Source organism: Pectinophora gossypiella, chromosome 4 (assembly GCF_024362695.1).
Source record: "Pectinophora gossypiella chromosome 4, ilPecGoss1.1, whole genome shotgun sequence".
NCBI lineage: Eukaryota > Metazoa > Arthropoda > Insecta > Lepidoptera > Gelechiidae > Pectinophora > Pectinophora gossypiella.
The window spans coordinates 14231728-14254261 of NC_065407.1; the positions used below are offsets into that span (position 1 = coordinate 14231728).

Here is a 22534-nt window from a genome sequence, read left to right on the forward strand (position 1 = left end):
AAAAATTACTTTGTGGTCCCTAGTTTGGTTCGGATATTGCAGGCTTGAATCATCTGATTATCCGAAAAAGTAAGATATTTGCGTGCTTCGAAAGGCACGTTTAAGGGTAGGTCCCAGCTATTAGCAGTAAAAACGTCGCCACTAAACCGCAGTGGAGAGCGTGGTGGAGTATGCTCCGTGCCCCCTCCGGTTAATTGAGGGGAGACTTGTGTCCAGCAGTGGGACGTATATAGGCTGTTTAGTTTATGTTATGTTATATCCGCAAGGAAATAATTTTAAGATACCAAAGTGTTTCAAATTCAACGGGCGTTCGGGTAAAAAACCTTGCTAAGGATCCAGCTAAATCGCCATTCCGTTGATAGAGAGAGACGTAAAGCCAGGGCCAAGATTAAGATAAACCGTGGTAACGCCCCGGTTATAAATCTTTTACGGAATAGATAAAGCCCTGGTCACGTGGTTCGTTTTCCGTTGATTATTTAACAGGAAATCGAACCCGTAACAAACTCGGACGACCATTTAATGGTGGTGAAAATGTTATATTAACGAGCTTGCTTTTCTTCGGATTCTTAGTAATTTTATGTGGCGGTCGTTTATTGGGTCTCGAATTTCTTTAAATATGTTTGTTGATGTTTTTCTTGTGTATAAAGAAGTTGATCTTCATCCTTTTTGTAGAGCGGATGAAGGATAATAGGATTACGAAAGCAGTATATAAAGCGAAGCTGCCAGAAGGACTAGAAGGACGTTTATCGACCTAATTGAAGATGTCCTTAGAAAAGGTGCATTTCGATCTACTTGGAACCGGCGTGCGTGTATGAAGCGATTGATGAATGTGGAGGAAGGAAAATAAATGTGTAAGGATCGAAGCAAATGGAATTCCATATCTCGGCTTACTCTGGTGGGACACAGCCGTGAGATGATGTATGTATGTATCTTTATTTTTTAACTTACGTATATTTTATTAAGATGATGGAATTGTTTACGTATTATTATTATATTATAATGTATTTGCTTCGATACTGACATACTTCTCTTTTTTCCTCCACTTCGTTTTACATATGTGCTGAGAGAATTGTACTACATCTTAACACATTGTTTTAATCTAACATTCAACACCGCGGTGCTATGCAACGACTTTATTTCTACGGAATTAATCTCGTTTTATGCTTATTCTGGTTATGCCTAACACTGACTTACATACTTCAACGTAGGATCAGTACTGTATGGTGTACAGACATCCTCCCATCTTGCAAAATACATTGGCTACTCAGAACAACTACGCCCAACTGGGCACCCTCAGCCCTGTTGTCTTAAACGTTGTACCGGGTGAGAGCCTTCAGCGCTCCCCATTTGTTCGGCCAAGTAGATAATGCCATCTGCGGAAAATCTACAATAAGTCACGTCAAAAAAAAAAAAACAACTACGGTTGCGCTATCAACAAAATGTATGCCCTTGAAACCTGTGCCGTTTTTTCAAAACTTACAAGTTTACTAGTTCACAAGCTACAAGTACACAGACAGTACGTAATTTACACATGTAAATTACGTTTATCAAAAAAAAGTACAGGAATTGTGAAATACATGTGTGATATACATATTAACACTTGTAACATGTAATTTACATATATATTGATAAATACATTCTTGTAAAAATGAAAATTTTTACCAGTAATACAGGACGTAAGTTTGATAAACTGGTGTCTTGTTGGTTGCGCAACCCACGAGACACTAAGTGAGGCAGCGTTTACACAACTATATACATTTTTGCAACCTCGGTGAGATAAGACCCTTAGACCGCCATGGCAGGTAAGATGTTAATTATTAATTTTGAAATAAATTAGAATAATATATTTGAGTTTTCTAACGTAAACACAAGTTTTAAAAATAAGTAGATTAAGTTTCTTGGAAACCTACTTACTTATGTAACATCATCCATCATTTCTCGTGTTACTACTGTAAGAAATTGTGTTGACAAGGCTGATGTCAAAGTGCGTTAGCTAAATACGCTTGTTCGTAACGTTTGTCCTTGCGTTAAATGGACACATTTTTGTGTTACTGAACTTTTTATATATCTTCTAGACCACTTTCCCTAAACAAACTTCTTTTCTTGAGAATTTGTTTGGGTTGACAACCAATTAATTGTAGTTGACTAAAGGTTGATAACAAGACAGGACTAATTTCATTTTCTTGACGTTTTTTTTTTGGATTTACTTCTGTTGGCATGCGCTACGACAGACAAAAGGGAAAAATTTTTGGTGGTATATTAGTGGTACATTTTGTTACATTATGGTACGCGAAGGTACATTAAGGTACATTAGTAAAGAAAGAGAGATATAATTACTGACGACCATTAGTAGCGGGATGGACAGAGCTGTGTAGTTCTCAGAAGAGAACTAACGCTTACATGATATTCTACTACTTAGTTGTATTATTTTTGTAGCCACAGATAGTCTACGGCGTAACGGCGTAGCATTATGCTACGCCATTAATGTTTGGTTATGGCATCTAAATATAATATAAAAGGAGAAACTGACTGACTCACTGACTGACATATCAACGCACGGCCTAAACGGTTAAACGCAGGCACTTGAAATTTTGCATGCAGGTACCTTAGTAAACTTAAAGCTTAGTTTTTTTTTTATTTATTTAAACTTATACAACAGGATATTGCAAAATTCCCACGGGAACGGGAGTTAGCGGGAAAAAACATTTGTATGAAAAAATCTAAACCGCATAAGAAACAAGTAGATGTTTTCAATCTAGCATGCATGCATACCTTAGTAAATATAAAGTTAAGTTATGGCTGTATTTTGAAAAATGGGAGTTAGCGGGAAAAAAACGTTGTATGAAAAAATCTAAACTGCATAAGTTAGATGCTTGAAATTTGACATGCACTCCCACACACACTAAGATCAAAGCGGACAAAGTCGCGGGCAAAAGCTAGTGATTTATGAGAACATAATACGTGCAAGGGTACTTTGCTTGTAAGCGTTTTTATTTATTAAGGCATTATTGCAAATATTCTCCTAATACGACAGGAAATGCATCGATTTTTTATGAAGAAAATATTGACTTTCTTTTTCTCAGAAGAAAGATATTATCATGCTGAAACGATTTATATATTTAGTTAAAACAAACAAGTACATTTCCAGGAATGCAAATTTTCCTTGGTACTTTATTTGGTATACCTATCTAAACTATATTTAGTAACAAAATTGTCTGGATATCGGCACCTAGAATATGTAATAATTATAAGATTAATGATTACCTAAATGATAAAAATGTCTGGTATTGAATGTGTTCCTCTAGTTATTAAATAACTTGTAATGTACCCTCATTGATTTAAAAGATGTGTTGCTGTTGCAGTTTCTTGTCATTTCTTCTCCTCAGCCATAACACCTTGCGAAATGACGTAAATTCAAAAATGTTACATTGACAAATGGAATTCTATAGTCTCTGCTTACCCCGGTGGGAAATAGGCGTGAGTTTATGTATGTATGTATATATGTTACATTGACCTTCAACAAGTTTATCCATGATAATTACGTTGAATAAATGATTCTGATTCAGATTCTTATATTGCTGTATAGTCCGGGGGAGGCCATAGGCCCCTAGAGGAGACCTATGTCATGAGACAACCAGATTGTTAAGGATGCTGATTTAAGTAAATAAATATTAATATAAAATTTTAGATAGCTATTGTACTTACTAACAATTAAACGTAAGAAAATCTAATACTAACTACTTTATAACTTTTGAAGTCAGTAAATAAAGGCTATTTTCATTTTCATAGTCCGGGGGAACGCCTGATGACCCATATTACTGGTTTTTAAGTTAGTATCGGCATCAGACCTTTACAAAATATACTAACAATTGATGCAACTTGTAATTAGTCATATAGTATATGACTAGAAAAATATGTTACACTTGAATTTACACGTATACTTTCTGCATTTAATTAGTGGATCCAATTAGCTTCTTTTCCTACAATATAAATCAATCTCGTGTTACTTCTTACTTGAACGTGACCGTAAATTTGGAATTTCGCTATTTCACGTGCAATACACGAAAAACGATAATAAAATTCCATAGTATCTATTTAATGCTGGGGAAATAGATGTGTATATGTATGTATGTAAATTAGCATTTTGTCATCTTTGTCCAACTTAAAAGAATGAAATTTCCTTTGATGTAAATCGTGTTATCAAAAGAAAATTTCGCGCTCCAACAAAGTCTCGAACAAAGCTCACCTGATTAAAACCAATGAATTCGGTTTATTAGCATAAAAAAATATTAATAAACCCTTTTTATAAAAGTTTTTTTTTTTCGCAAGTTCTTCCAACATTCGTCCGGGTGAAAAATAACTGCCATTTTAATTAAACAGAAGACTTGAACATTCTCGTAGAAACGGAACGTTGTTAATTGTTTCTTTTTTTTCTTCTTTTTTCTTTTTTGTTGATGATCGCGCCCCCGGCTGGGAGGGCTTGACGGATTTTCTCATTAATTTTAAAACGGGTTGTGTGAAAAGGCTATAAAGAGCTATAAAGGATTTCGTTAGAATGTCATTTGAATTTGTTAAAAAGGTGATTGGGCCATATTAATAATTTTGATGTAACCCAGGTTTAAAAAGCAATGAAGAAGAAAGCAGAGAAATGTTGTTTATTCGGAAAAGGTTTTCGTTAATTGTTTTGATTAATGTGAACATGGTACAGTTACCTCAAGCGATATTTTTTGACGGTACTTATGTCCACAAATGGTGACAGGCAGTTTACAATTCATACACCTTAAAGTTAGTTGAAGGTACAAGTAGTTAAAATCGAGTGCACGGAAGTTAATTTTAAAGAAAACACTCACGTATTGTCACTTTTTAGATTTATTGCAGAGTCATAATAATTATGTTACTTTATGAACCATATGGCGCGGTAGAGTGTAGATTGCTGCGTCCACATAAAATATGTTCGCTGAACTTGGTAGGACAAATGGGGAGCGGTTACAAAATATAAAACCACAGGCCTAAGAGTGCACAGTTAGACGCGAATCTCGGCTCAAGGCGTCGTATAAGAGGATTATATCTAAAAGAATTAATCGACCCTAGTGGGCCGATAGCGATAAGCGCTGAATGAGGGGAATCGTCGCTTAAGCCGGCGTTGAGGTTCTGAATTGTTTGTTGTCGCGAGCTGATTGGCCACTAGGGCTAGAGTGATCGAGTCGTCTGGAGCAAAAAGCGTACTCCCATCTGAAAGGCCGTCAACACACTTTTAACCTCTGTGGTCTTGCTGTCCATGGGCGATTGATCCATGATCTACGGATGGTAATTGCTCATCGTCAGGTGATCCATCTGGGCGTTTGTTATAAAAAACTATCATAATTGTTAGAACACGCGTAGGGTACTCTGATCCCAAGGTAACAGGATCCTTTGTAGAGGACGCATAGTGTCGGTGAAACGATTGTTCACTGTCACAGATTACTTTTATTGGATGTTCTCTGTACGGAGTTCCACACAAGAATGGTACTACTCGAACGGCTTGCCGTCTTACAAGGATTTTCCCCACTACCGTACCTTGCACGTGTGTCGTAAACAAGTGCAGGAGTTGTTTGATTGCTAGCCGCACGTGCCTTTTTCAGTTAATATAATATTTAGAATTTCAATATTTTGCTGTCGCGCTATCATAATTGATATATTGCTACTCTGACCACGGCAACGGAGCAACCTCGAACTACTCCCGTATGTACGTGAAATTCAGGCCGGGCCGTGCATGGGACGCTACTATATTAGTCGGTGACGGTACGGTCAAGTGGGCGTTGCGCCATAAAACTTAATAGAACCGAAGACACCATCGTTAACAGTAGCTAAACGCATTTCTTGTTTATTCTTAATTCGAAATCAGAAGAAAAAGAAAACAAATGTCTGGCCATACATGGAATAAAAGAAAGAGAAGATAAGAAAACGACTAAAAGGCGAAGAAGATCGTTTTATTTCATAAATAATTCAATGAATTGGTATTAAATAGACAGTAATGAAGAATGACCCACAAGAACTTACCTTTTAAGTTGATGATAATACATACATACATACATACATACATAAACTCACGCCAGTAATCCCTAATCGGGTGGGCTGAGCCACAACTAATCAAAGACAACTTGCAGCCACTGTTGATACGATGTCGTAAGCTGGATAAAAGTAAGTATAAGTTGATGATAATATGGAATATTAACGCGTGTAACGTTTACAGAGATATTTGTATTTATTTTTCGAGTGCCGTCCGAGTTCTGTTTACATACTAAGTAGGTTGATCCAACTACGTTTATATTACGTATTAAAAGTTGTCTATGTAGCTTTCCCTGGCAACCGATTTGAAACTGCTATTTATGTTTTAGAAAGGGTATTCCATTAAACATTACTTAGCCGTAAAAGCGTTTAAACGTACTATTTTTAGGTGAGTTGAATAATCTGCTTTAACTGTAGGTAATCGAGCTATTTCACGGAACGGTTTGAAATAAGAACGCTTGACTCTCACTGTTAGGTCGCAGGTTCGATTCCCATCAGTGGCCTAAACCAACGATTTTATAATTCATGTTTGGAACATAAAATGATTATCACGTGCAGACGTGAAGGACAACATTGTAAGGAAACCACAATCCCGAGAAATGCTTTTTGGAGGTATGTAACCTAACCTGTATTGGGATGGTTTGATTGGAAGGTCAGACACGCAGAGAAAGAAGAAAAAAGACCTCCGGGTCTATTCCACGTCTCATTATGACCAGGTGGTCATAGTATAGGCACTTGACATTAAAATCACGAAAGACCCTAGAGTTTGGACTTGTTTGATTTGTCTTGATGAGCACTCTGGCAAAGTAGTTGTTAGTGGTTGATATTCAGGGTCTGATAAGGACCATGTGGCCCTTTGCGGAACCCTCTGTGCGCGATTCGAATTCGCACCTAATCAGGTTTTTTAATCTTCTTTTAAAGAGAAGATCGCAGCAGATATTTACTCTTCAAGAGGAGACGCATAATAATATCCTTTCTCTACATGCTTTCTTAGAAGCAACTTTTATGATCGATTGTATTATGCCTTGTATTCGGATGTACTTAAATGGATTCGTGTATACTCAGTCTCTTACAGTCAATATCAATAGTAACCAAATTCTCCATTCTATCGAGGGTATGTAAATGCCCTTTAGTCCGAAGCCAATGCAATGTTGTACTCGTTAAGAGGCCTTGAGCAGCTTGACAAGTTTGACTACATCAGTTTGTCATAGCGTCCGTCATTGCACAAAGGGTACACATACAGAAGTACCTACGCTCGGCTCCTATAGAAGCTCCACTAGAATGATAAATTTGGGATATTACCCTGCTATAATTATAATTCGCTTTGGTGTAACATTTTGGCTACAACTTAGCGCTTTTTAGCACAGAAATGTTATATAATCCTTCGTCGGGAAATGCGAAGTTAAAAACAATTAAAAACTTTGATAGTGTTCTTTGTTTAAAGCTAAACTTTTTTGATATCGTTTTGTAGCACAATTTCGTGCTACAGTTTGAATTCATTTACAAAACGCTTTTAACATCATAGTAAACGTTTGACTCAAACGTTTTGTCTTTTCTGTATAAATAGTTTAGTGGATAAATACCTAATTATATCAGAGAAAAATCAAAAGAACGAAACTTGGTAAGAGCCATGGTAGCTCAGTTGATAGATCGCTTGCCTCTCACTTTGAGATCGCAGGTTCAAATCTAGCATAAATGTTCGAATTTAAACCAATGATTTGTTTGGATTATAAATTGATTGTCACGTGAGGAAACCCACATTCCCGAGAAATGCATTTTTGGAGGTGACTTAACCTGTATTGGGTTGGTTTTCCTTTCGCTGATTGGATGGACAGACAGTCGCTCCTGTAAAAAACCGGACCTGGTTAGGTAAGCGGACCCTATGAAAAACGGGATAAGGCTAGGGAGATGATGATATCAGAGAACGATCACGACAACCGTGCCGCGCGTGGCGCGAATCATATCGAGGTATTCGACCAATAGACGCACTACCACGTCAAATTAACTTTTTTGACAAATTAAACCGTAAGTCTCATTAAATGTCAAATATGATAGTGCGACTGGGTTCTTAAGTGGGTACATGATATTGCTCACGACTGTATATCAGCAGCTGATCGGATGCAGTGCCCCGGGGATAAGTGCTTACGACGAGATTTACCATAGTAACATAATATTAAACATGAATAGGTGCGTACGCCTGTCTTATTTGAATGTATAATGAAATGAAACACAATTATCTGCGTGGTATTTGTACGTTGAAAAACGTTGGCTCCGTAATAATCCTTGCAATCCGAATGTAATAAAAACCGTGCGGTAGGATTACCATTTTAATTGTTTACAGGGCAGGGTCATCTGAGCATATAATTGAAATTCCTAACCCAAAACATTAAATTAAGCTACAAGTTGATGCTGAAAACAGAGATACTGGTCATATCGGTATTCTTACAAAAAAAAAATACAATACAAAAAATTCTTTATTATACTTAAAAATTAAATATAGACAATTGTAATTAGATACCCCAACAGGCAGCCTTATTGCTAAGGTAGCAACCTTCCAGGCAACCTTGAGGTATAGGAAATTAATTTGATAAAGACTTATCGGGATTGACAGTGCAAATAATAAAGTAAAAATCAAATTAATAACATAAGTATACCTACATAAACTATATTAAGAGCAATACAAAGAAGAGAATATAATTATAATGATTATAATAATATTATATGAATATTAATAAAACGTATATACTTACATTACTATGGAAAAGAGTAAACCTATACAATAGTAATATATCTATTTTATTTTTCTTCGTCTTTTTAACCCGAATCCCGCTTTTGCGCCCGACTTCACTTTTCTTTTCAATATTCCCTGTCATAGACACCTGCTTCCTAATCATCAGTGGTAATAATATGTTGACAGAAAGATGGTGGTAACAGTAGCCGTGTAGTTGGCACGTTTTGCTGCAAGACCTCTTGTGACATCAGTTAGATATTTGAACGTAAATAAAATATGTACTATATATCCGAATGTCTCGGTGGCCATAAAGCTAGTAAGCAGGTATAAAACAATATATTTTAGCTTCTAAAAACCCTACAACCCGGAAAAATGTCCACTTTGATAGTCCGTTTTTCCTCAGTAAATATATTTGGATAGAACTTTTATAAAATATTTAATATTAGCCCCAATTCAAGGGCTTTTAGATCTCAGATATTATGTGTGGGCATGTGTGGTTTGCTATTCGACATTTCTGCCTGCGTAACATCTTCGATACACGTGCTCAAACATTTTCCACAAAGCAAACAAGGCCCGAATGGAATGATCCTTCATTGTTCAAATATTCCCATTTGCTAAGTAAAGTGGAGGAAGTATTTGGGTGAAATCTTTGGCTTGACGAAAACTTTTTAATAATAAAAAGTTACTCAAACAAAAATTAAATAAGTGTATTTAACAGTATTCACGTGAAGTTTCCTTTCATACTTACACACATAACATAACAGAAGTCAGAGGTACGTACATCCATCGCAAGATGAACACACGCTTCACCGAGCTTTCTGTTAGACCAACGTGATAGGTTTGGTACTTACTTATATTAAAAACATCAATACTTCAAGCCTTAAACTGATTTAATTTTGTATAATTTGTTGCAGACCTTTTTAAATTAATGCATAGATAATGTAGTCGATTCTACATGTACTTAAGTGGAAATATCCTACATCTATTGGTAACATAATATTATGTATAATTGTTTGTTATACCATGGAAATAAATAAATAGGTGGTTGAGGAAACTGTCTTAGTAAAAACTACAATTAACATAAATTAATAACTCATTGGTGAAGTCCGGTATCGGGGTTCAAAACGACGCTCCCCATTTGTGAAGTAAGCGAGGGTACCACAGGTTAACAGTGATTCCTAAATAAATAAGACAGTTCACTTATAAATGAGTATTTGGAAATTAGAGCAACGGCCTCCGTGGTTCAGTGATTGAGCGTTGTGCTCACGATCCGGAGGTCCTGGGTTCGAATTCCGGTAGGAAAAAAATTTTTAACAAAAAAAAACCGACTTCAAACGCAAAACTAAAAAGCAATAAATAAATTCACTTCGCACAAAGTAATTAGTACGTATTTTCAATTAGTTAATTATTTTATAATTCTGAAGCCGGTGCCAAGGAAATGCTACAACGAAGTACCGATTCTTATATTTTTCAATACTGATTGTTTTGTAATTTTTTGTTTGACATTGTTTTGTAATTGCTTTGATATAGGTATTAAACAATATTGTGTGTACATAGTAATTTGATATTGTAGTAGGGTTGTTGTAGCATTTACTTGGCACCGACTTCAGAATTATAAAATAATTAACTAATTGAAAATACGTACTAATTACTTTGTGCGAAGTGAATTTATTTATTGCTTTTTAGTTTTGCGTTTGAAGTCGGTTTTTTTTTGTTAAAAATTTTATTTTATTTTACGATTTTAAGTGATGGTTAGACCGAGCAAGGATGCAGACAGACAGATTTTCTGATTTATATTGATATATAATAATATATGATTAGTAGTGATCACAATTATTATTGATGAACATGTTTACACACACACACTCACACACGCGCTAACGCACACGAGCACAAGCGCACGTACACACGCACACACACAGACACACACATACACACACACACGCGCGCACACACACGCACACAGTGGAAGCTGCTATCATACACACTCACGCATACATATAGATACAGTAGATTTCGCGTATTTTATTCGAAACTGTCCCTCTTCGTATGGCGGCCATCTTGTTTTTCCGCCATTTTGTTTTTTTTCACCGGCGACAGAATTTGACCAAGATTTAAATGGGTGTCGTGGAAACAAACAAAATCCAGGTGCAATAGGTTTGCCAGGCCGTAGGATGTCTCCCTGATTGGGAGCAGTTTTCAAAGATGACATTCCGATCACACCCCTATACATCATTTTTACCCCCAAGACATTTTCTGGAAAAACAAAATTTTGTATGGCGGCCATCTTGGTTTTTCGCCATTTTGTATTTTTTTCACCGGCCATTAAATTCGACCAAGATTTAAATAGGTTTTGTGAAAGAAAAATTGGTTCAGGTGTGATAGTTTCGCCAGGCCGTAGGGTGTCACCCTGATGCGGAGCAGTTTTCGAAAATCGGGAAGTATTTCCATACTTAACATGACGATCCGATCACAACCCCGATATATATTTTATATCCCGAGACATTTTCTGAAAAAACAAAATTGTGTATGGCGGCCATCTTGTTTTTCCGCCATTTTGTTTTTTTTTTACGCGCTATGGAATTTGACCAAGATTTAAATAAGTGCTCTGAAAGAAATATTGGTTCACGTGCGATAGTTTTTCCAGGCCGTAGAGTATCTCTCTGATGCGGAGCAGTTTTTGGTGACCAGAAAGTATTTCCGTACTCTACATGACGTTTTGAGTAAGCGCCCCATACATTATTTTTACCCAAACGGGCTTCTTCCAAAATCGACAAAATTTTGTATGGCGTCCATCTTTTTTTTCCGCCATTTTGTTTTTTTGCACCGGCGATTGGATTTGATCAAGATTTAAATACGTTTCGTGAAAGAAAAATTGCTCCAGGTTGTATAGTTTTGCCAGGCCATAGGGTATCTCCCTGATGCTGACCAGTTTTCGAAGGTCGGGAAGTTTTCCCGAAGCCTAAAGATCGATCCGATCAATATGACTTTACAAACGCACTAGTCGCTCCTACGATTTTTGAAAATTCCCCTCGATTTCTCTGGTCTTCCATCATCAGATCCTGACTTCCTTGACATGGGACCCCCTTGGGTATATCTCCTTTCAAACAAAAAAAGAATTATCAAAATCGGTTCATATACGACGAAGATATGCCCGAACAAACATAAAAAAAAAAAAAAAAAAAAAAATATACGGTCGAATTGAGAACCTCCTCCTTTTTTGAAGTCGGTAAAAATCACAAAAATCACTTTGTGATCCCTAGTTTGGTTAGGACATTACAGGCTGATCACCTGATTGTCCAAAAAGTAAAAAGATCCGTTGGTCCCGGTTATTACTTACTAATGTAAGTACGTTGTCGTCACATGAGTCATGTCAGGGGCCTATGGCGGCTCAGTAATAACTCTAACACCAGGGTTGATGGGGTTGGTAATTCACCTCACAATCCACACCATAGAAGAAGAAGAGCATAGTAACGTATCTAGTTCCTAGTATATATGTACCTACCTAATGTCATTGCTGCTACTCAATAATAGATATTTTATAGGTACTGTGATATGTACCAAGGTCAAAGTTTGTCTATTTTGTCCCTGAACACACATGAACCGACGCACATAAAATATTAAAGCAGCTACTACCTAATAAAGATTATTTTATTACATCAGAGAAATGAACTAATGTAAGAACCGTCGGGTTGAATCTTTTATTAGGCACAAGCTTAGTTCATGCGGGTAGGTCAAAATTATTAAATAAAAGATGCGGGCGCCGATTTATACGTAGATAAGATGCTTTAAACTGTTCATTTGAATTCATTTATATTTAATTTGACAGACAGAATATTAAATTATTTTTACCGGGTCGATATATTACAATTTAATATTTAATAAGGTAAAAATAATTTACATACATTATAACAAGGTCACGCCTATTTCCCGTTGGGGAACCACGAAATTCCACTTACTATAAACCACCACACACCATCTTCGCCAAAAAAAAAACCAAACACACACTCACATTACAAAATACTCTGACATACATCACATCTGAGTCTGTGTATTTTGTGTGTGTGAACAGTCACATACAAAAAAAAACACATAAAAAAACACAAAAAAATCACACATTCACAAACGATGTTATTTTTTGAACACCATCATGAATTCTTTAAATTAATTCCGCGTAAAAATTGAAACCACACTTTTTTGCCCGGATACAAACTAGCTTCTATTAACAAAAATGTTTCTGATTGTTTTTTTTTATAGGTTCCTTGTGTCTTGTGGTTGTGTACAAATAAATAACATACATACTACACATACATATAAACTCACGCCTATGTTCCCCGAAGGGTTAGGCAGAGCGACAAATAATCAGAAGACTATTTGCAGCCACTTTTGATACATAGTCCTGATACTTTTGATACATGATGATGATGAACCGTATGGTGATGGGGGACCAGCTTTTTGGTAGGACGCTTTCCCTTTGTCGGCTTTTACGACATGCACGGGAGGAGAGGCAGCAGAACACATTCTATGTTTTTTCTTTACTCCTAGTTCAGCAGAGGAGCTCACAGAAAAAGTTTTAAAATAAATAAATCCCTAAGTAAATAATAAAAAATACATCCGAATGTGATTTTTCAAAAAGGCGTTTACGTGATTTTCACTCCAAGGCGACGTTATATTTAGGGTCGTTATATCCGAGAACATCAACCGTAGTCCTCATTGTGATGATTATAACACTCCCATATATTGATGATTAAGTAAAATACTTTGAACCTAATAATATTAAAACTTGAGTAGCGTCTAATATTGGTATCCAAACCCACCAACACGATTGTAGGGGTCTCTCAAACCTAAAGTTCTGATTCCGTTCACCAATAAATACAGTTCAATAGTGCAATATCAAACGGCAAACAGACAATAGAGCACAATCTTACCTCACCCGTTATTGCATTGGAAACTACGATAATCGGCGGGCCGGAGCGAGAAATCAGACCACTCAAAGAAGTTTATCGGAACCTCAATGCGGCTTAGACGGCTGAGCCACAGGATTTCAGCGGATCTTCGAATATTCCCACACTAAATACTGTAGCAGTTTGTCTTTTGAGATTTTCAAAAAGTAACTAGTTTCTGTGGAAAATGTCTGCAGCTGATAATGATAGCTGATATAATACGAGTATAGTGACAAAAAGTTACTCCTCCAGAGCGTCGTGGTCGAATTGGGTGCTATGGCATGTTTTTGATTGTACTTTTGTGCCCGACATTCGAACGTATATTAGGCTGTGTAAGTTTTTCATAATTTTTTCCAGTTTCGAAATACATAATCATGTAAAAGCTAGCAATGGTGTTTTACATAAACAGGGTGTTAGCGACATAGAGCCGAAAACTTTTCAGACCATTCTAAGTATATATCAAGTAGAATTTTACGTCGTATAAGTATATCATGAATTTTCCGACAGGAAATTCCACTTGGTATCAACTCAGAATCATTAGCTGGATCAACCTTCTCAGTATTTATTACGATGTCACTGACACCCTGAATATATCTACAATAAACTTGGCTTGTGTTATCAACAAAATATTCATCCATTTTTAATTAAAAATGGCGTAATTACGCCAAGGTCAAAAATATCAGATTTCCAGTGGTTGTTGTTTGAACTAATACAAAATACGACATTTTGTGTTCTGTAGTTGTAGTCGATTAAAATTATCTTTTAATCTAATTTATTTTTGCTTGCTAAGGCGACCGTTTTAGTGTCAAATAACACGAAAGGGTTAAAAATAATACGAATATATTCAGCCCAAATGTCTTCTATTGTTTAAGTTGTAGACTTTTCTCTTATAGCATTATTTTTATAAGTTTTTATTACTATAAGTCTTTGTATGCATTAGGTGAGTAACAATCTAAACTTCCTGGAAGACAGTCGATTGCATTATATCATACGTAAGTAAAACATATTATTATAATAACGGGTTCTTACCGCGTTTAAAATAGGGATATGAGACTCCCGATATTTCGCCACTGTTGCAAGTGCTATGATCACGGGATGACTGATGAGATTGGAGTGGTAGATCCATAATAATTATGATAATAATCGCGTAAACTTAGAATAATGTATCATACGTAAGTGCCTAGGAAATCATCCACCGGTTTTATAAGAGCCACCTTCCAACACTCGTGCTCGCTATAGTTTTTATTTAGACCACACAAATCGCCGCCTCTAGTCCGTCCTTATCTGTTTCGAGATTTATTATAGAGAGGGTGAGACCGTCACTCTTGTCAACGGCTGCTTTTTTGCTCAGGAATTAATTAAAGCCATTCAGTTCAGTAAACGTATTTGAGGGGATTTCAACGTTCAAATTAGGATTTGTACTGATTGGCCTTTGAACGGCGGAAAAGAGAAAAGTCGGTGCCTTTGTCCGAGATTAGGAAAAAAATGGTGATTTTCAAATTTTGTACAATGTCATGTCATATGAGTAAAAGAAAGAACAATTTAAAAAAAAACAAGAAAATCAGCCAGTATCCTTGCTATTAAAGCATTCCACTTTCAGAACATTTCTAGGAACGGAACATCACGGGTCGTGACGGACCTCCAACGCCTCATATGACCACATGGTATCAAAGAAGATTTGTATTATCTACTAGCGGGGTGGATAATATATAGGCAAAGCCGCTTATAGCACGCAAGATAAGTACTTATAGAATGAAATCCAAAAAAATTACCATCGCACAGACTGCGAATATCATTTTATACAAAATTCAGGTAATAATCCGTTGCTTAATACGAATCAATACTATTGGCAAGAAGCCACAAAAGTATCGCTCTAAGTAAGAAAGGGAAAATGTTATTGTGCCGTGGAATAGGGAAGTACTGCCGGCATTATATCTACTTCCTATTATAATCCTATAGTACAAAAGAGCCTATTTAATGTTTTTAAGTCTGCTAACTGTAGATTTACCTGAGACGGTAATTACTACTTGGCCTGACAAAGTGGAAGCGCTGTGATTAAGGTTAAGAGACTAACGACATTCTGGAAAATCGGGGCTGGAAGGTAAAGAAATGAAAACAAGAACTGAAGAATTCCAGCTTTAATTTTTTTCAAGTCATAAGAGAGAGTCCACATGGGCGTTGCGGATCCGTTGCGTCGTCGCTTCGTGTTGTGTTGAACGACGCAACAGCATGACTTAATCGTTGCAAGGTACCCACAATACAAAGTGTGCACTTATTCAAATATAAATCGTTATGATGTAGGCAAACACTTAGTAATAAGTGACTTTTTCAAAGACCTTCTGGCTTTAGAACATCAGGCATAATATCATTGCCTCAATAATAAGTTACCCGTACGGGAAATATAGGACAAAAGTAACGTCATTCCAGGATCCCTTTTGTTATTTCTATCTCCGTTGTTTTATTGTGCTCTAAGCACGACCGTTCGTCGGGACTGTCCCTTATCTGTCACTAAGAGATTTATACGAATCCGCCCCCCAAGTTTTACAACGCATAGGGATTTTCTCTTCAGGAGAAACTTTTGTTGAGTGTTGGATTTTTTAAAAGCCTTATATTTGCTAACATCGACCTAAATCAACTGTGGGTGCGAGTGTGACTGAATTTGTGGAGACTGTAGATTTAAAATGAAATATACGACAAAACGACGTTGGAAATGAAGTCAAATAGAAATTGAATGAAAAAGGGGAATTAGGTATAGCTACTGTTAGATAGAAAAGAATTGATTGACCTAACCTCGACTGATACATCACTATGCTAATAAACGTCACAACACAACTTACTTTGACAGATCCTTTTTTTACTGTGCATGAAAGCTATTATAATATTATTAAGATCACTGTTTGTGCTGGTCGTTCTGTTAATACTACGAACATTTTGTCCGGTTTTCAATGAGATGCAAATTGAAGTAAAGTGCATACTGGTTTCTTTTTTGTGTTGTTGAATTAAGATTTAACATTGTTATCATAACTTACTGTCTATGGTACGGTAATAGGGAAGTGAGGGTATTGTTTCAGAGATAGGAAGCAATGAAGCACTATTTATGTTGCAGTACACTTTATGTTTAACTGTTAGCAAGAGAATCAATGTATAAACACAAAGGTGCCGAAACTTTCTCCAAAGGCCTTAAGGATCTCCACAGAAGAAAAACCAACTAACGCGGTGTATCACAGGCTTGCCGGTCGCTGAATCTAATCTGCTTGAAGACAAACGACGTCTTCCAAAAGATTCAAATACAAATTCAAAGAACACCAGCAAACGGCCAGTAACACAACATGATCCTTAATAAGCATTGATTATACTTATTACTTACATTTATGACAACTGAAGTTCCTATTATGAATATGGAGAGGTATATACGCATACGCGGTACAAACACAAACTTGATACGAAATATCATTCATCATAATAATACCTGATCTTTGTCAGGTGGCTACAATAGCTCACAAAAACCCCATGACAATATCGACCGAAGGTTATAAAGGCAAGTTCAAAATGTATAACGTTAAACAGCGCATGAATCCAACCAAAATGTGGGCTAGGCCAAAACATTTTTTCGTCATAACACAAACATAAAAGACCTGACAAGCACATTAATAAAAGTTTCCGTGACTCCGCTGGCCGTTGGCAAAAGTCAAACATAATGCTTTATACAGTTCATTTGGAATTCAGAACATGTTTTTTTACAATCCCTCCCTATATGATGGACACATTCGGATAACATATGAAAGCTGTCGTGAGATATTTTGGACACTTAATAATGTACGTCGTTTTATATGAGCTTCCTTGGGTGGTTTTATGAAGTCGGGTACTCGTAAAACCTAATTTCTGATATATTTATATCCACTCACGTATATTTACTACCTTCTTTAGGAAACAAGATCTTCAAAAAACATTTCATTATTATACAACAGAACGATTAGTTCAATATGATTAGTGATTATATTTCAGAAAAAAATAACCAATGATTGTCGAATTTGTTTTCGAATTCATGTTTGGATCATAAATGATTATCACGTATTATTTTAAATGATTAACCCACATTCCCGAGAAATGCATTTTTTAACCTGTATAAGGCTGGTTTTATCTTCGCGGGTAGGAAGGTCAGACAGGCAGTCGATTCTGTACAAAACCGGACCTGTCAAATCTTCAGATTGGGTAAAAAAAAAATATAGCTCATGAGGTTAAAGTACGACAGCCAGTGTTGTGACTTTCATTAGCATAGTGATGTATAAGTTGAGATTAGGTCGATCGATTCTTAACTATCTAACATTGTATGCTTATAATTTGTGTTTCAAATTGTTGTAAAATGGAGCACGATGCCTGGAGCATAAAGAATGAGGATAAAAACTGCCTATTTCTCCCATCAGGTGTCGCTACTGTTGAGTGTTCTTAAATTTTGACAGTTCCCCATGCTATTTGAGTAAACAACCATATTGTTTTGGTTACATTTTAACTGCAAAATCATAGTAAAGATCCGAAAGAAGAAAACTTATTTACATTAAAAACTGCCTTTTTCCAACTGATGACTTTTCTTTTTCGTAACTCATCCTTCGGACGGGATACACTTCACATTTTATAGTAATTTATCACGAATTTTAGCTAGGCAGTATAGAAGAGCTCGGTGGCGCAGCGGTAAACGCGCTCGGTCTGCAATTGTTGAAGTTAAGCAACTTTCGCAAAGGCCGGTCATAGGATGGATGACCACGAAAAAAAAAATGTTTTCATCTCGAGCTCCTCCGTGCTTCGGAAGGCACGTTAAGCCGTTGGTCCCGGCTGCATTAGCAGTCGTTAATAACCACCAATCCGCATTGGGCCCGCGTGGTGGTTTAAAGCCCGAACTCCCTATCCATCCATAGGGAAGGCCCGTGCCCCAGCAGTGGGGACGTTAATGGGCTGGTGATGATGATGATGAGTATAGAGAAATGTCAAAATTTAGGAACGTTCAACAGTGTTGCCGCCTACATTAATTTTGAGCTTCGTTTTTATCCTCATTGACACGCCACGTTATGTCAATCCTAAAGGATTCAAAGTATAATTCTCTGTCAATGTCGTAATTGTTTGCAACTTGGTTGGCAACCTACCCACATTTGGGTTTACTTAACTAAACTAGGGGTGATTGATTATGTGTGTGATACCATTTTAATTTCCTAAACATAAAACATGCCTTAGTGCGATTTCAAATTAGTCGCGATATGTCGGGTTGCAGTCGCGCGGCACACTTTGTATGACTTTATCGCAACGCGTCACGGTCACGCGACAGCCGCACTGCAGCAGTACAGACTAATTCGAAGGCATCCTGTGGCCCACTGGGGAGCTACAGGCCTCCCTATAATCAACGAGTATGGTGCTTACTCTATCACGCTGCTCTATTGCGATAGTCAATTTTATAACATCTAATCTTCACTGTCCATAATTTTTGGTGCACAATGTATAAAGAAACAAAAACAAAAGAATGGAATTCAAACCCAAAATAGAGTTTTATCTCTATAAATCTACAATTTAAGTAAAAAAAAAAAACGGAATCCCAAAGCTGTAAATAAGATAAAGAATCTGAAAACACGCATGCAATTGAATGCCTCCTATAGAATTTAGAGATTTTCTTACGATGTTTTCCTTAGCCGAAAAGGACGTTTTTTCGTATACCTACATACAAACCGATACCTAAAGTTCATTCTAAAGTTACGACGGATAAATTGAATTTGTAGCTAGCGGGGGACTCAAATTTAGTACCTCTGGTTTATATTATAAGACCAGTGTGTTCCCAGCTAAGTTATTATTACAAGACAAGGCAAGGAAAGGTTGGAAGAACGCTTCACTCATTGCGATGACGCAGGTTCAAATTCAGGACAGACCTAAACTGATGATTTTAAAATTGTTTTCGAATTCATTTTTTATCATGTGCTCAGCGGCAAGAAACTGTCATACCCCAAAAATAGGTCCATTTAATTGGGTTTGAAGTTCAGACAGAAAATTATTTTTGCTACGAAGTAAGGGACCGCACTCGGACTATCTGTCTCCCTCGCACGCACGGGGAAAGGCGGCAAACGGTAAAAACGAGATTTTTGTACAGGGTGTCTAAGCTGCAGTTTGTTGATGGTTAATGATATTACAGGTTAATTACTCCTAGAGGATAATTACAGTAATTTAGTCAAGAAATGTTTTCCGTTTTTATCTTTTTTTCCAGTCCAGCAGACTATTACATAAAACGTAATACAATGGTAATGATTAAGCTGTAATTCATTAATATTCCAAGATTTATTCTACACAACTTGGTTCCAAGCAGTTAGAGTGGTCTAGAAAATAAATTTTACGTATGAAAGAATCATAAATTGGATTACTTTTAGATTTTATGTAACAAGTAGTACGCAGTTACTTAAGTGAAAATAAATATATCTACTTATAATATGATAAGTAGGTATATTTGCACCGATATATGTAGAGTACCACCATATTAGTATGTATACGTACGTATATATACGTATATATACAGGATGTTAGTGACGTTGTACCGAATACTGACGGATTCAGCTCATGATTATATAATGTATGTATATATACATATATATATTTTAGAATCACTATATATATATACGTATAGTGATTCTAAAAAATATATATGTATATATATATATAGTATACACATGTACAAACCACTACCTTAGTAATGCGACAGGTGAGTTGATGTAATGTCTCGTCTTTCCGGATTCACTGATATTCCTGTCAATCGTAATAAAATAGAGGAAAAAAGACCTTTTTCAAGCTAACATGCCCTCCGGCCAACTACGGACCTTCATCCGAATGTGACACTATCGTGACATGTCCAAAGTAAAGGTTCGAGAAACGTGACATCATATCACATATCCTATTTTATTTCTAACTACAAACAGAGTTCTTGATATATACAGGGAGTTAGTGACATCGTAACGAAAACTTTGAGGTATGATTTAGACCACAATTCTGAGTTAATGTCAAGTAGAATTTCCCGACGCAAAATTATGTAACTGTAAAGAATTTAAAAAAAGACTTTTCTAAATTTTGCCACGGAATATAATCTACGAATCTATGGTCTAAATCATCCCCCTCAGTATTCGTTACGATGTCATTAAGACTGTAAATGTATTGAAACGTTCTAAAAATGAGCAATGTTGTTTAGAATCACTAAAACGTCGATAGATGAAAGAATTAGGGATGAAAAAAATATAATGTGTATTGATACGTATACCTAACTAAGCAGAGCCAAGCTCAGAAACCGTGAAGCCATAAAGTAGATACTTTCCAAAAGCAATGACAGTACATACTGACGCCCATAACAGAGATCGCAAAGTACTTTTTGTGATTATGTCCCCACTGGGATTCGAACCGGGGACCTCAGGATCGTGAGCCCAACACTCAAGCACTGGACCACGGAAACCGTTCAATGGCCATACGGTTGTCACTTCTAAAGATTCATGCACTTTATACAAGCTAAACTATGTGTCAACCCGTTACAAATATGTAATTGGCCATACGGTATTAAAAAAATATTAAAAAATATACAATTATAATATTCACCTGACATAATGGTGTTCTGCGTAGCCGACGGTGACGTGGACACAGCGAGCAGGACAAACGCTATCAAAGTCCTTCCTAATTCGATACTATACATTTTTTATCTAGCTAAAATTAAAATTATTCCTAGATATTTACAAATTTTGGACATTGACACTAAGTAACTATCACTATTTCCCTGACAGCCGCTTTAGAAGCTCTTAACCTCGTCCAAACCTGAAACAAAGAAAAATAAATTAAATTTCTGTATTATCATCATCATTTGACCTATATTTGAGATCATTAATAAATAATGATGGGCTCAGCACTCTCCTATAATAATGTTTTCTTTTTTATATATCGATCTTATAACTTCGTATCGAAAGTGGTCCGACTGTTTGTGGCTCTACGTATTAGGGATTACAGATGTAGTTTATGTACCTCAGTACCGTAAACAAAGAAATTTCCAAAAAGAGCTAGCTTGTATGCAAGCATCTGTTTTCCGGTGCATCGCTAGTCGTTTAACAAAATGGCGGCGCGCGTGACTACAAAATGGTGGCCGTCTGTCAAAATATAAGAAGAACTAATTCTTTATTCGTCAATAAAGTGTTGTTAATAACTTTTTTTTTGTAAAACGGAATAAGAGGCGAAAAGTGGATAAATAGTTCATGCTGCTCAATAGTTCGAGCTGGTGTTGTATTAATAAAATTGGTAATCAGTAGTGTTTGAAAATTTTACTATAATTTAAATTCAAATTCAAAAATATATTTATTCAGTAGGTAACATTAACACTTTGAATCGTCTTTTTACATAACGAACGTCTCATCCGCCTAAAACTACTGCAGCATTTCACAACCTGTACAGCCGGGGAAAAGAAGCTTTAGTATTCAATACAGACTGATTGAACTCGCGTTTGTGAACGACTTATTTAGTATCGTTTTGTCACATAATCATTCAAGGACATTCATAAGTTATTATTAAGAAGCCCAAACATACTTAAACTTCATGACCTGGTATACGCCTAAAATTCTGGTTGTTACACGAAACTTTTAGCACTTACATAATACCCCATAATTATTATAATTATTACCTTATGTAACATAGGTGACGTATGAACGGAGTGATTATTATGTATTATAATTTCCCCATGTGAATTCGTGTTAATTAGGGCCTTCATGCATATTTATCGTGAGTATATTGCATTTGCTCCGCTTATGCTGGCTATTCG

At 36.3% G+C, this 22534-nt stretch overlaps 1 protein-coding gene across 3 annotated transcripts in view; it reads right to left on the reverse strand.

The window, feature by feature from the left end:
• LOC126382348 (nephrin-like) overlaps window positions 1-22534 on the reverse strand; it is a 224364-nt gene that overhangs the window by 166996 nt on the left and 34834 nt on the right. For all 3 annotated transcript variants that reach the window (XM_050032156.1, XM_050032157.1, XM_050032155.1), the window contains exon 2: window positions 21331-21543. In XM_050032156.1, the coding sequence (XP_049888113.1) occupies window positions 21331-21424 (94 nt within the window). In that variant the 5' untranslated portion in view covers window positions 21425-21543. The remainder of the gene's footprint in view (window positions 1-21330; window positions 21544-22534) is intronic.